Source organism: Canis lupus, chromosome 8 (genome assembly GCF_011100685.1).
Source record: "Canis lupus familiaris isolate Mischka breed German Shepherd chromosome 8, alternate assembly UU_Cfam_GSD_1.0, whole genome shotgun sequence".
NCBI lineage: Eukaryota > Metazoa > Chordata > Mammalia > Carnivora > Canidae > Canis > Canis lupus.
The window spans coordinates 72,865,468-72,879,207 of NC_049229.1; the positions used below are offsets into that span (position 1 = coordinate 72,865,468).

At 58.5% G+C, this 13,740-nt stretch overlaps 1 protein-coding gene across 9 annotated transcripts; it reads right to left on the reverse strand.

Annotated features, from left to right (window-relative positions):
- Positions 1-1,494: 1,494 nt before the first annotated feature.
- On the reverse strand, positions 1,495-9,754 carry CDCA4 (cell division cycle associated 4). Of its 9 annotated transcripts, XM_038545927.1 has the most exons (4): positions 8,701-9,013; positions 5,363-5,599; positions 4,529-4,839; positions 1,495-3,880 (listed from the first exon to the last, which is right to left on the reverse strand). In XM_038545927.1, exon 4 carries the CDS (start codon positions 3,872-3,874, stop codon positions 3,146-3,148), a length of 729 nt encoding a protein of 242 aa, XP_038401855.1. In that variant the 5' UTR covers positions 3,875-3,880; positions 4,529-4,839; positions 5,363-5,599; positions 8,701-9,013; the 3' UTR covers positions 1,495-3,145. The 9 variants fall into 9 exon arrangements, with proteins under 9 accessions (XP_038401855.1, XP_038401851.1, XP_038401850.1 ...); XM_038545923.1 differs by lacking the exons at positions 4,529-4,839; positions 8,701-9,013 and adding an exon at positions 9,693-9,708; XM_038545922.1 differs by lacking the exons at positions 4,529-4,839; positions 8,701-9,013 and adding an exon at positions 9,081-9,181.
- Between the last annotated feature and the right edge of the window lie 3,986 nt (positions 9,755-13,740).

Consider the following 13,740-nt stretch of genomic DNA (forward strand, 5'->3'; position numbering starts at 1 on the left):
GGCCGCCTGCCTCCGTCCACGCCTCTCCCGGGCTTCCTGACCGACGTCACCGCCTCCCTGCGACAGTACTTCCACCCTGTCACCTGCTCCCGGGAAGAACTCCCGGGAGACATCCGCAGCAGGTGCCTCAGGAGGCTCTTCCAACCACAGGCCCGTCTGGGGGCGGCACTGTGACCTCGGGGCTGTGGGTCAGGGCGGTGGTCAGGGTCCCCTGCCACAGCCCGGACAGCAGGGGAGGTGGGGCGTTGGGGCCGGGGTATCAGGGAGCGGGGCGGGGGGGGGGTCGGGGGGGGGTTGGGGAGTGGGGGAGGTGGGGGGTCAGGGGGCCGGGACCTCCTGCCCTCCAGCCCGAGTCCCCGGTCCAGGTGTGGTGGAGGCATGGCCGTCCTCAGCCCCGCTCCGGGGACTCTGCACGTGCCGCCCGCCTGGGGTGGCAGAGGGGCCTGCAGAGGGGCCCCAGGAGGGAGCTCTGGGTGGGTGCAGCAGGGGGGGCGGCACAGCCTTGGAACTGCCCTACCGACCACAGCCAGGTGGGCGCCCAGATGTTGACACAGAATGTGACCCTGAAAGACATGAAGTCTGTCCCCCAGATGGTAAGCCCACGCTTCTCCCTCGGGCAGGTGGATGCATCTGGGAATAACAGAACTCCCATCCAGGACGAGCCCCAGGAAGGCCACCCACAGTCCTGAGAGCAAAGCAGAGGCTCTTTGATGGGGCGGGTGGGGGCGTGTTGTAAACAGCAAGTCCATTGGAGGAAACTGGGAGCTTGGAGTGTAGACATTTCTCATTGCCTGGGGCGAGACAGTCTCCCATTGGCTGGGCTGTTGCCAGGGCAGGAGGAAACCTTCCTTCCTCCTGCTGGGATGGTAGCAGTGTGTCCAGGAGCAAGGGGCGCATCTTCCTGTGGGGTCTGCAGTGGTCAGTGAGTGGTGGGGCTGAGTGCTCCCCCTGATGCCATTCTAGAGGGTGTCCTGATTTTCACACCACTTCAGGTTATACCTTATAAAAAATACTTTATTTTCCACAAGAAAAACCTATGGAACCTGAAGGAGGCAGTGGGTGGAAGTCTCAGCCTGGTCCTGGCTCCTCCAAGGGCACCGTCCCCAAATCCAGCCCAAGACCTGGGGCAGGGAGGTGGGTGCAGAACCACAAAGTGTGGGTGGTCGGCAAAATGCTGACTTAACACACCCAAGTGCAATGGGTAATGCGGCCGCACTGAACTAGGAAAAAGAGATCCCCTGGAGAATTATGATGCAGCTGATAAAGAACACATTTCCATTTGGTTTGATGGATAATTTTTAAAATTTTTTTTTTTTTTTAATTTTTATTTATTTATGATAGTCACAGAGAGAGAGAGAGAGAGGCAGAGACACAGGCAGAGGGAGAAGCAGGCTCCACGCACCGGGAGCCTGATGTGGGACTCGATCCTGGGTCTCCAGGATCGCGCCCTGGGCCAAAGGCAGGCGCCAAACCGCTGCGCCACCCAGGGATCCCTGATGGATAATTTTTAATAAAGAGACGCATACATGGCTGATGTTAAAGAAAGGTCACATGTTGGAAAGAAACAGGTCTTTTTGGCCAAGGGCTGGGTAAGGAAGGAAAGGCAGAAGCAGGAGTGGGGCAGGAGTGGGGAGAGAGTGCGGTCTTACATGTAAACCAGTGAAACAAATAAAGGTCTGAGTGTTCCTAGCGTCCAGGACAGCGTCACGGGGTCACGCGCGCAGGTACCCCAGAGCCCACTTAGGTGGCCCTGCCCCACCAACCCCACCAACGGCCCCCAGGATTGGGAGGTCACATGTAGTGAGTGTCCAAATTTAATTCTAGACTTAACCTTGAAGTTCTGCCCAGCACCAGCGTCCCAGAGCAAGCGTGGCACTCTGCAGGCCCGCGGTACCCAGACAGCACCCTTCCCATGCACACCGGGCACCCAGCAGCCTGTGCACGCCAGCCCAGTAAACGTGGGTCCAGCAGCCAGGCGAGTGTTGACCGTTTTACCAGCAGAATGGGTTTATTCAGGAATAAGAGAATCGCAACCCACTATGGCAGAACCAGAGGCAAGGCCAACAAATGAGAGGAACGTTATTTATGGAGGAGGGAGGAAGTTGGAAGGGCTGTTCTGAACAGAAGTCCACAGGCGAGAAGTGGGAGTCCAGGATGACAGGGACTCGTCTCTGGCCGTTTCTGGTGGGTTTCTTCCCGTGGGGCCTGGAACCAACTCTCCGGCCGAAGCTTCTCCTGCTGGGCCAGTGACTTACGATCCTTGATGTCCAGTGGGACAGCGGGAGAGCCCCCCGGACTCCTCACTGCATTTTAATGACGCTTCCCTTGATCAATGTCCACGCCAGTCAGGGGCCTCCACGGTGGCAGGGCACGTACAGGAGGGGGCCCGGGAGTCAAGAGCCCCTGAAGGCACCGCCTGACGCCCCCGGGGGCCGGAGACCCTCGCCTCCAACACTGACACATAAATAGGCATAAATAAAACCCTCCGAGATCCACACTGGAGACATGGCTGGCACAGCAGATCTGGTAATGACACTCAAGAATAAGAGGTGGGGCAGCGCAAGGTGCTCTAATTGTAACAGGACGTGGAGAAGGCTCACGCCAACATAAAGAGAAAATTCATGATCCAGGTACGCTACACAGAACATAGTGAAGCCTCGTGTAAAAAAGTCCTTATTTAAACCTTATAAAAAGAAATACACCGACTGCAACTGTTTAGGTTATAAGTTTCTAATGTAGCAGCAGAAAATGTTTATAGAAAAAATATACTTTTAAGAAAATAGCTGAAAAAATCTAAAAAGATAAAAGTATAAAAAGTTTAAAAAATATATCTTAAGACAAAATATTGCCCAAAACATATAAAACTTAATTTAAAAAAATTCACCTATCTAAAGTTAAACCAGGCTGGTCACGGAGCTGCAGCAGGACACCAGCGGCCGGCCTGGGTGACCAGCCCAATGGAAAACCACGCAGCCCCTTCAGGAAGAAAGGGGAGAGGGCGACTAGATGTTGTTCTGGAAGGTTCTCCTCATCACAGACAAACCAGGCGCTGAGCTCGCAGATGCACGGCAGCGAGCACTCCCGGCCACTCTGGACGCCTTACGAACCCATCCGTGAAGTGTCCCATCGGGGCACAGGGGCCCTCTCAGGTCTCCACCAGGATCTCCACCGCGTGGTCCAGCTCGCCCAGATCCGACCTGCAGCTGGAGCCGGGAGGCGGGGTGGCCGCAGCGGTGAAGGCCTGGAGCCCACTGCCGTGGCCTGACTGGGTGCTGCCCACCATCCCCGTGAGCACCGCGTCCAGGTCGTAGTAGGAGCTGTCCACGTCTGAAAACAGCTCCTCCACAGAGCCAGGGGTCTTACTCTCCAGCGTTTCAAAGATCTGATCTAGTGACTTCTGAAAGCCTCCTCTGTTCTCTCGAGAGCTGTCCACTTCCCAGAGGCTGCTCTGCGGGCTCCGCAGGGCCTGTGCAGATGGGACCGCGGAAAGTCCCGGGACCAGGCCTGGCGTGCGGCCATCTCCCACGTCAGCGGCAGGGCGCTCCCCCTCCTGCTCCCGCACCGAGCGACACAGGATCTCAGTGGACACGAGGCGGTCCAGCGGCGCCCGCCCTGCCGCCTGGGGTGCCAGCACCCGCCAGGTCCCGTCCTGGGTCATCTCTTCTTGGATCTGCCGGACCGTGTTGGCTATGAGGACCGAGCGACAGAGGTTGGGCTCGACCAGCATGTGGCACAACTGGAGTTTGACCAGGGACATGTCCAGGAGCGACTGGCGCTGCAGGCTGTAGGAAGGCGTGGCCTGGGTGCCCGCCAGGCCTCCTTCCACGTCCTCCCCGTCCTCGGCGCTTTTTCTCTTTAACCCTCGTGCAAACATCGTGCCCTGTGGAAAGCAAGGAGATGCCGTTTAGCACACTGCAGAGTCCCCAGCAGACGCTGCCCTGAGACTCAGTCTGCAACTGTCAAAGACGGGGTTCCTGGGAGGGGACGGCTGCAGTTACACGACCGCTGTGGCCCCGTGGGCATGTGTCCAAGCAGGGCCCAGCTCCTGGGACAGCCCTGACACAGAACAGAGGTCAAAACCACCACACGGCCCCCCCCCACCCTCTGCCTCCATCAGAAAAAAGAGAAAAGGACTGTAAGTAAGGGAACACACTCGCCGGGAACAAGGCTGGAACGCTACACCCGGATTCTGGGCACTGGTGCCCACTGGGCCCACAAGGGAGAAGAGTGGAGGAAGCGGGACAGGTGCCTGCCTGCCTGCTGCCACCTGCCTGTGCCCAAGCTGACAACTGTGAGTCCTGGGCACTGGCAGCCGCTCTTCCCTCAGGGCTCACGGCAAGAGGGCTACAAGGGCTCCCGCGGCCCAGAGCCCTGGCGGTGCCCCAGCAGCACCTGGGCGGCTTCCCGACAACCGTGTGCCCTCCCCCAAGGTACAGATGGGACTCAACCTCACCGGGTACCGGTGGGGCCAGGCACCTTGCGTAGGCTCTGGGGTGGCACTGGTGTCACTCACACAGCAGGCCATTACCTCTGCTCGCAGAAGCCAAAATACGAGCAAACTGTCCTTCGAACTGATTCTAGGCGGAGAGCTCCGGAGAATCACAAGGCAGAGCAGGACGGGTCTGGGGCTGCAGTGTGGCACCTGCACCCCCAGCCTGGCACCAGGAGGCTCCAGAGCCAGCGCGGGGCACACGGCGAGCAGCCTGAGGACCACCCTCTCTGGACCAGAGGCGGGGTAGGCATCAAGCGTCTCTCTTCTCAGGTTTGTAGGTAGCTAACCGTGTTGGTTTCCAATAATTCATTTGAGTTATTCACGAAGAGGATTACGGTCTTTCAAATCTGCAAATTTTTGTATTTCCTTTTTTAGAAAGATCAATGCAGTGGCTCTCTGGGGCTGCTGCTGGCCGGACTTTGGCAAGCCCGGGGCCCCTGGAGACCCGGGTGGGGTGGGGCGGCGCCGGTGCTGTCTGCACTCAGGCCCCCAAGTTCGGCACCCCTGCCAGGAGCCCCTCTGAGAACCCCCTCCTGCCAGCCCCACCCTTCAACAGGGAGGAGGAGGAGCCCCGTCCCCTGGGTTTCCTTTCAGTGTCGTGGATCTCATCTCCTGGATGCTTAACATTTTAAGACATTTTTAAAATGAGGTGTTTTGGGGGCACTTATCCCAAACAAAGGAAAGCCAACATTCATGCAATAACCTGCACAGGAATGTTCACGGTGGCTCTACCCGTAAAGCCCTGCTCCAGGGAGTGGCTGACACCCGAGGGCACCGGCCGCACGCGGCCACTGGGCAGAGGGCAGAGGGCCCTAGGGACACCAGACTTGGAGGGATCTTAGGGGAGTTATGCTCCAAGAGAAAGCCAACCTCAAACTGTTGTGCGTGGTACGCATATTTGTGGAACAGGACATAGAGATGTGGTGGGTGTAGCGGGTCCAGGAGGCCGTGCATGTGCTCTAAGGGTGCAGAACCCGGTGTGAGCACGCAGGATCGCGACCGGCTCTGTGGTCACACACAGGACATGCTGCCTGGGCATCTTGCTGAAGCTCCGACACCAGGGAGGCAGGTGTTCTCCAGGCCGGTTCTTTACAGCGGCCCGTGCACCTGCATGTATGTATGTATTTATGTATTTATTTTAAAAGATTTATTCATGAGACACACAGAGAGGCAAAGACACAGGCAGAGGGAGAAGCAGGCTCCCCTGAGACCCGATCCCAGGGCCACGGGGTGGGACCCGATCCCAGGGCCAGGGGTCACGCCCTGAGCCGAGGGCAGATGCTCAACCGCGGAGCCACCCGGGTGTCCCACCTGTAATTATTTAAAACTAAGTTTACGATACGAAGCGCCTGTAGCTTGTTCCCTCCTGGAGCAGCAGACCGGTCTGACCTACCAACTCTGAGGCCGCTGAAGCCACCTGCCATTTCCACCACGACACCTGCCACACACTGACTTGTTGCCTATTTTTAAACAAACGAATGAAAGAGCTACTACCAACCACGTGAAGATTTCACTCACTACGACAGTAAAGGATCCGAATGTTTCATGGCTTCAAACTCAACTCTTACAGGTTTTTTCTGTCAATCTTTGTGTAAAGGTCACTTGCTTAACACTGATGAGCACATGGAGAATCTCGGTGAGATGATGGGGTACTAGTGCCGCCTGGGGAAGGACATGCAGGGTGCGGGGTGCCTGTCTCCAGGGTCTCAGATCCCAAGTCTGTAGGCAGCCCATTTCATATAGGCCCACTGAAGGCCCCGGAATCACAGGATGAGCCTGAGCCTCCGCTTCCGCCCCCGGCAAGACGAGTCAGCAGCAGGGCCCGGCTGTGGCCGCGGGGGCTCCTCGGACAGCATCCCTGTCCTCCGGACGGCCGTCGGGGCAGGGAGCCCGCGGGAGCCGGTGCACCCACAGCCGGGGCGGCCAACGCGGCCTGCGGAGCGGGAGCATCACGTTCCACCCAGAAGCCGGGATGGGGGGTGGGGTGGGTTACAGTCCGCTTCCAGAGCCCGAGTGCGCACCGGGCACCGGCTACACCCGCAGCCGCAGCAACAGCCGCGGGAGCCCAGAGGAGAGGCGGGGGCCACAGCGAGCACCAGAATGTGCCCAGGGTACCCCCGGCTCCCCCCCGCCCTCGCCACCCTCCGCTTCCTCGGATCCACAGCAGCCTCACGCCGGTTTACCATCTGTCATTGGCTGGGCCGGGACAGTCTCCCATTGGCTGGGCTGTTGCCAGGGCAGGAGAAAACCTTCCTTTGTCCTGCTGGGAAGGTAGCAGTGTGTTCAGGAGCAAGGGGCGCACCTTCCTGTGGGGTCTGCAGCGGTCAGTGAGTGGTGGGAGTGAGTGCTCCTCCTGCCCGCCTCCTGATGCCATTCTAAAAGGCATCGTTTTACTAATTTTTACGCCCTGAACTGCTATTGTTATTCCCAAATAAACCCATTTTTTGCTAGTGAAATAACAAACTTTCATTTTCAAGGTTAACACGGCCCAGGAAGTCAAACTTCTATCTCCATGACAGGCCAGGAAACCAATGACTTTTGTAACAATCACCCTCAAGGGTCTGGACTTCATCAATAACAGACAGCTTTCCTAGTATCTGTCCCCACCTCCTAGAGAAATCCAAACGTGCTCCCCCCACAAAGCCACCAGGGCGGCTGGCTCCTCAGGCTGCAACCCCATCAGGGGCCCTGGAAGCCCTTCCAGTCCGACTCCCCTGCCTGTCCCCAAGTGTCTTTCTGCAAGCCAGAAGGTGGCCCAATCCCTGGTGGCAGCCACTTCCAATAACAGCCTTTGCTCTTCTCATGCAGGCGCCTTCCCCTGTTTCCGCAGCTTACTGTACATAATTGGGAAGAACATCAGAAAGTACAAGACAAAAATCACCGTGGCCGACTCATCAGAGAAGCAGTCACCACACAGGTTCTTCCCAGCATCTCCCTAAGCAGCCTCCTCTCTGCATGAGAGCTCACTGCGAGCTGTTCTTGGTTACTGCATTTTCCATGTCAGCAAAAGCCGACCCTCAGGATAAACACAGCGCAGGAACTGAGCCTTACTCCCTGCATTTGTACCACTCACAATCTCCTCAGTTACAGTGATGCTCGGTTCCGACCTGGGGCTTTATTGACAGGCACATGATCCACATTATCAAGCTGCTTTCTAAGAAGCAGAATCAATTCACTCTCCACCAGGATTTTCTGTATGGACTTCCTCACATTTGCTGGCAAGTCCCCCCAACCACCACCACTTCACCCATTATCCCTGCTCCATACTCCTGCCACAAACCCAGTTCACCACCCCGGGTGTAAACATTATTTTCAGATTCAAAATAAGCAAGTCAAACATGTAAGCTGTGGTATGTCTGACAACCAAACACGATCCAGCAACAAAGTTCACGCTGATCTACGGAACGAGAGCAAACCTCGGACACCACGCCTAATCACAAAGCAAGAACAAAGAAACAGGTACCCTATAATTCTGTTCACATGAACTTCGAGAAGAGGTAAAGCTAACCTAAGGTGTAAAATAGCAGAATGGTTGCCAACGGAGGGGCAGGGATGGTCTGGAGGTCTCCAGGATGATGGAAATGCACCCTATCTAGACAGGTGCATGGTCCTGGTCAGATTCACACAACTGCACAACTACTAACTGCCCACTGCATTGTATTAACTAAATGATACCTTGGTTACAAAGAAAAATACAGAATCCAGTTGACGGGGGAGGCTACCACATTCATTTAAATTGAAACCATTTTAGGTAGTGCCTCCCGCGCATCACTAAGCGCTGGATCTCACTCGGCATGCCAGGACAAGTATGTGTTCAAAGTCACTCTAATTATTCCCTTCTGATGTTCCAACCCCTGAACAACTGTTAATTTTTGTTACGCTCGGGACCAGCAAGCGCTAGCCGATTAGGATTTCAGAAGGAGTAGCCGGAGGGCAGCACATCCAATTCCAGGAGCCGATGGAGGGTCCCAGAGCCTGTGTGGAGGTGATGCGTCAGGCTGAAGGGGGCCGGAGAGCCTCACCCTCCCCACACAGTCGTGTTCACAACAAAGTCAGCGCGAGGTGGGCACACAGACCCCCGGGGCCGGGCTGGTCCAAGTTACAGCTCCTGGGGCAGCCCGTGACAGTGGCCTGGGGCTGGACGTTTCGAAATCAGCACACAAGACCCCACGCTTCCCAGGCTGCCCTAACTGCAGACCCAGACTCACCATTCAGTTCTGAACAAGAAAGCGCTGGTATTACCTCCATCCCCCCACACGCGGCCAGAGGGTCCTGCGGAGTTCAATCCCATCACCTCCTCAAGGTTAAGGGTGTTTTGCTCCAAACCCTCCAACGTCAGGGGACAAGCAGGCCATGGGTGTTCAGCCCTAGGTCAGAGCACAGCAGCCTCCAGACCAAGGGCTGATGGAGCAGAGATCACGGGAGGGGTCCCGCGTGGCGGGTGGGGCCTGGGGGGTGCTGTGCCCATCCGTCAGGGCGCCCCCAAGACAAAGGGGACCTCCCCGTCCTGCAGCGGCTCTCCCGTATGTGCCCAGCAGCCCAGGCTGCCGGCAGAGCCTGGGGGGCCTGGGGCAGCCTCGGCCCTGACCTGGCGCATCCCTACGACCTTCAGCCACCCGCAAGCTCGCTCCTGACTCAGGTCTTTCAGGCAAAATAACGTGAACGCTTCGGTCACACGCTCAGGCGGTCTCCGAAATATGTCATCCCAGAAGACCGGCAGGCAGGGCGGCTGCAGAAGGGCCTGGGGTCCCCGCGGGGCGTCTGCCGCGGCTGCTGCTCCTGGGCCTGGGGTGAAATACAGTGTCTGGGCCTGGAAACCCGGTCCGGACGCTGGGGGACACTTCCTGGCGCCCTTCCGAGACACGGTTCCTTCTCGGGAGATGCTAAAGCGGGACTTTGCATCCTGCATTTCCGCTTCGGGTGGAAAACACGGCAAAACTTGCCCAGAAAGTCCGTGCCCCGGGCCGCTGACCGCCCCCGCCCCGCCCCGGCCCGGCCCGGCCCGGCCCGGCCCGCAGCACCCGCGCCCCGAGGCCCCTCGAAGCGGTGAGGCCGGGACACAAAGGACAAGGAGCCGGCGCGCAGGTGGGCTCGGCGGGAGGGCAGGGCCGGGCCGCGCGGCGACCCCCGGGCCGCGGGCCCCCCCGACCCGCCCCCGACCCGCCCCCGACCCGACCCGGGGCGCCCGCCCGCCGCTCACCTGGCCGCCGCCGTCCCCGCCGTCCCCGCCGTCCCCGCCCGAGCCCGAGCCCGAGCCCGAGCCCGAGCCCGCCGCCGACCGAGGGGCGGGGCCGCGGGGGGCGGGGCCGCTCCGCGCCCACAAAGGGTCGCCAGGCGCCGGCCGCCCCGCACGCTGATTGGCCGAGCGCGGGGGCGGGGCCTCCGGTTCAAACCGCGGGCGGGGCCTGGCGCGAGACTTCCCGCGCGGACGCGTCGGCCGTTGGGGCCCGGCGCTGGCCACACCCCCGCCCGCCCCGCCCGCTCCCAGGTCTCCGCGCGCGGCCCCGGCGCGCCTGCGCAGGAGCGGGGGGGGGGAGGGGGCAGAGGGCAGGGGAAGGGAGAGGAGGGGAGAGGACGGGGAGGGAAGGAGGGGGAAAGGGAGGAGAGGGGAGGACGAGGAGGGGGGGAGGGCAAGGAGGGAAGGGGAGGCAGGGGGAGGGGGAAACGGAGGGGAGGGGAGGGGAGAGGATGGGGAGGGAGGAGGGGGAAAGGGAGGAGAGGAAGGGAAAAGGGGAGGGGGGGAGGGAGAGAGGGGAAAGGAGGAGGAGGGGAGGGCAGGAGGGGGAGGGTAAGGCAGGGGAGGGCAGGGAGGGGGAAAGGGGGAGGGGAGGGGAGAGGAGGAGAGGGAAAGGACAGGGAGGGGAGAGGACGGGAGGGAGGGGAAGGGAGGGCAGGAGAGGAGGGGGATGGAGGGGAGGAAATGAGATGGAGGGGCGAGGAGGAGGGGAGAGGGGCCCTGAGAAGAGGGGTGCAGGTAGGAGTCAGAGCGGTGGGCGGGAGGGAAGAGGAGGGGGGGCAGCGGCTCGCGGACAGCCTAGGACCACAAGTACTTCCTAGTTTGTTTTGTTTTGTTTATTCATGAGAGACAGAGAGAGGCAGGCTCCATGCACCGGGAGCCCGATGTGGGACTCGATCCGGGGCTCCAGGATCACGCCCTGGGCCGAAGGCAGGTGCCCAACTGCTGAGCCACCAGGCGTCCCAGTACTTCCTAGTTTACATGCAAGAAACGAAACCCTAAAAGTGCAAAGCAGGGGAGGTTTTGTAAAAATAATTTCTTAGTGGAAAAACGTCTTAAATAGAGCACGAGATCCTGACGGCATGAATTGACGCAACGTTGCCTGAGCGCAGGCTGGGCCGCAGTCCTGGGTGAGGGCCCCTGCGCCCTGCTGTCTGCTGATGGGGCTGAAGACATCAGGCCCCTGCACCCCACCCAGGGTGGGAAGTGCGGGGCACCCTGTGCAGACAGCGAAGTGGGGGGAGTCCCAGGCTGGAGACAGGAGCCCTGGGGTTCCCGGGGAATGTGCAGTGGGGGGGTTGGAGACCCCAGAACCTGCTGTGGAGGCCGAGAAAATTAAGGCCACTCCACCTCAAGTTTAGCGTTAGCACAAGTATCGCCATCTCAGGCCCCTGTGAATAAGAGCTGAACTTTACAGGAAAAACCGCAGAGCACCCTTGACAGAGAGTCAGTCCCATAACATAATGAGAACAGAGCTTAATGCCCTTGACAGAAAATCCCGTATCAGAATGAAAACAGAGCTCAGAACGCCCTTGACAGAGACAGAAAGTCCCATATTGGAATGAAAACAGAGCTTAAGAAATTCCTCCACCCCTTCCAAAAATCCCCTAGACCAGCCCATAAAAACCCAGCTGCGACCCCCCCCCTCCCCGGGGTCCAAGTCCCTGCTCCGCTGTGTCGGGTACACGTGGCCCCAGGCTCCAGCTTGTTAATAAACCCTCGTGTGTTTGCATCGGCGCCGGCTCCTCGGTGGTTTCTGGGATTCGCGATCTTGGGCACAACACTGCGTGTGCCTGGGGGCGGAGGGGCGCGTTCTCCGGGGGCTTGGAGAGCCTCGCTGTGGAGAACAGGGGTGCGGGGGACGACGGGAGAAGGAGAAAGGCCGCCCAGGTTACCGCCATGTGCTCTGACACATGGGACTTGCACACGTGTAGATGTTGGCGCATCCAACGGTGGAAAAGCTGGGGGAGCCCTTGTCCTAGCCATATGCCACACAAGGGATTAGATTCCCTGATACGGGATCCCTGGGGGGCGCAGCGGTTTAGCGCCTGCCTTTGGCCCGGGGCGCGATCCTGGAGACCCGGGATCGAATCCACGTCGGGCTCTCGGTGCATGGAGCCTGCTTCTCCCTCTGCCTGTGTCTCTGCCTCTCTCTCTCTCACTGTGACTATCATAAATAAATAAAAATTTAAAAAAAAAAAGATTCCCTGATACGCAGATACCCTCCCAACGAAAGCAAGATGAACAAACCAGTAGAAAGTGGGCAAAGGATATTAACACGCAGGTCAGAGCACAGGAGACAAGACTTCCCTTCTTGGTGGAAGGGCCTTGGCCTGGGAAGGAGAGCCGCGGTGTTACCGCTGAGCTAGGTGCGCGCCAGGCCCGCAGAGTGCCAGAAACCCAGAATCCTCTGCAGCATGTCTGTCTGCCACAGCCACCAGTCTTTTTGACCCCAAATGTCCAGCATCAAATGAAAAATTAATAGGCATCCTGGGACCCAAGCCCAGAAAATGGAAAAAACAAGGCAAAAAGACAAACAAAAACATACAGAGTATATAGTAATGGACTCACGGGGGATCCTGACATTGGAGCTTTCAGACTTTTTAAAATAGTGATCATTGGGCAGCCCGGGTGGCTCAGTGGCTTAGCGTCGCCGTCAGCCCGGGGCCTGATCCTGGAGACCCAGGATCGAGTCCCACGTCGGGCTCCCTGCATGGAGCCTGCTTCTCCCTCTGCCTGTGTCTCTGCCTCTCTCTGTGTGTCTTCCATGAATAAATAAATAATATATTTTTAAATAAAAACAGCAATCATTTTATTCACAAAAATTAGTGACAAGTGGAACGGGAATGTACTAAAATGACTCAAATGTAAAAAAAAATAAAATGACTCAAGGGGAGGAAATAACATCGATCTTACACAAAGTTTTCTGGATGAGAAAGAAGGAACTCTTCTCAATGAAAGGCCAGCAAGACCCCAACGCTAAAACCCCGAAAAGGAGGCCAGAAAGGACGAATCGTAGGCTGATGGCTCTCGGAGCCACACCGGGAACTTCCAACAGTATTAGCAGCTCAAAGTCCCAAGACACACAGAAAAGACGACGCAGCACAACCGAGTGAGGGTTGCTCCGGGAAAGAAGGTTAACCTTCCAGCTCAAACCAAGTAACTCATGACGTTAACGTGAAGGAGGCAAAATGGAACAGCCTGGTGGAGAAGAGTCCCCTGAAAACACGCAACCTGGGACTCCCGGGGGGCTCAGCGGGGGAGCGTCTGCCTTCGGCTCAGGGCCTCATCCTGGGATCTGGGATCGAGTCCCACATCGGGCTCTCTGCAGGGAGCCTGCTTCTCCCTCTGCGGCTCTCTATCTCTCTCATGAATAAATACATAAATCTTAAAAATAAAAAAACATGCAGCCCACGTTCATGATAAAATACTGAGCAAACTGAATATACGCAAGCGCAAGGTTAGGAGCAGCCCCCGCTCCCCCCTGACCTCGACACCCGCGGCAGGTTTGCGCCCACCAGGGCCGCCCTCGGTGCGGTGATGCACAAGGCCTCACTGGACAGACCCCTGCCCGGCGGGGGGAGGCCCAGGAGGGCCCAGACCCGGGGCTTCCAAGCACGTGGCCCCAGGCCCCCACATGGAATCACGCTCCCTGCGGCTGCCAACGGACGGGCACGTGGGTGTCCGTGCTCCCGGGGTCCTGGGCTCCCTGCAGTGCGGAGTGCCCCCCTCTGCCCCCGCCCCCATACTCTCTCTCTCTCTGTGTCAAATAAATAAATAAAATCTTTTCCGAAAGGGGGGGAGGGATACTCCATGAACAGCCCCAGGGTGAGAACAAGCCGAGCGCCGCGGCAGGAGAGCGGGCAGGCCGCCAGCTAAGAGCAATCCAGGTCTACACCCGGCGGGTGGATCTCAGAACACAACAGACAGGGAAGCCTGACCGGTGGAAAGCTCAGAGCAGATGGAGCTGTTCTGTGGGAGGGGAACTGGGGGGGGGGCAGGGAGATGTCTG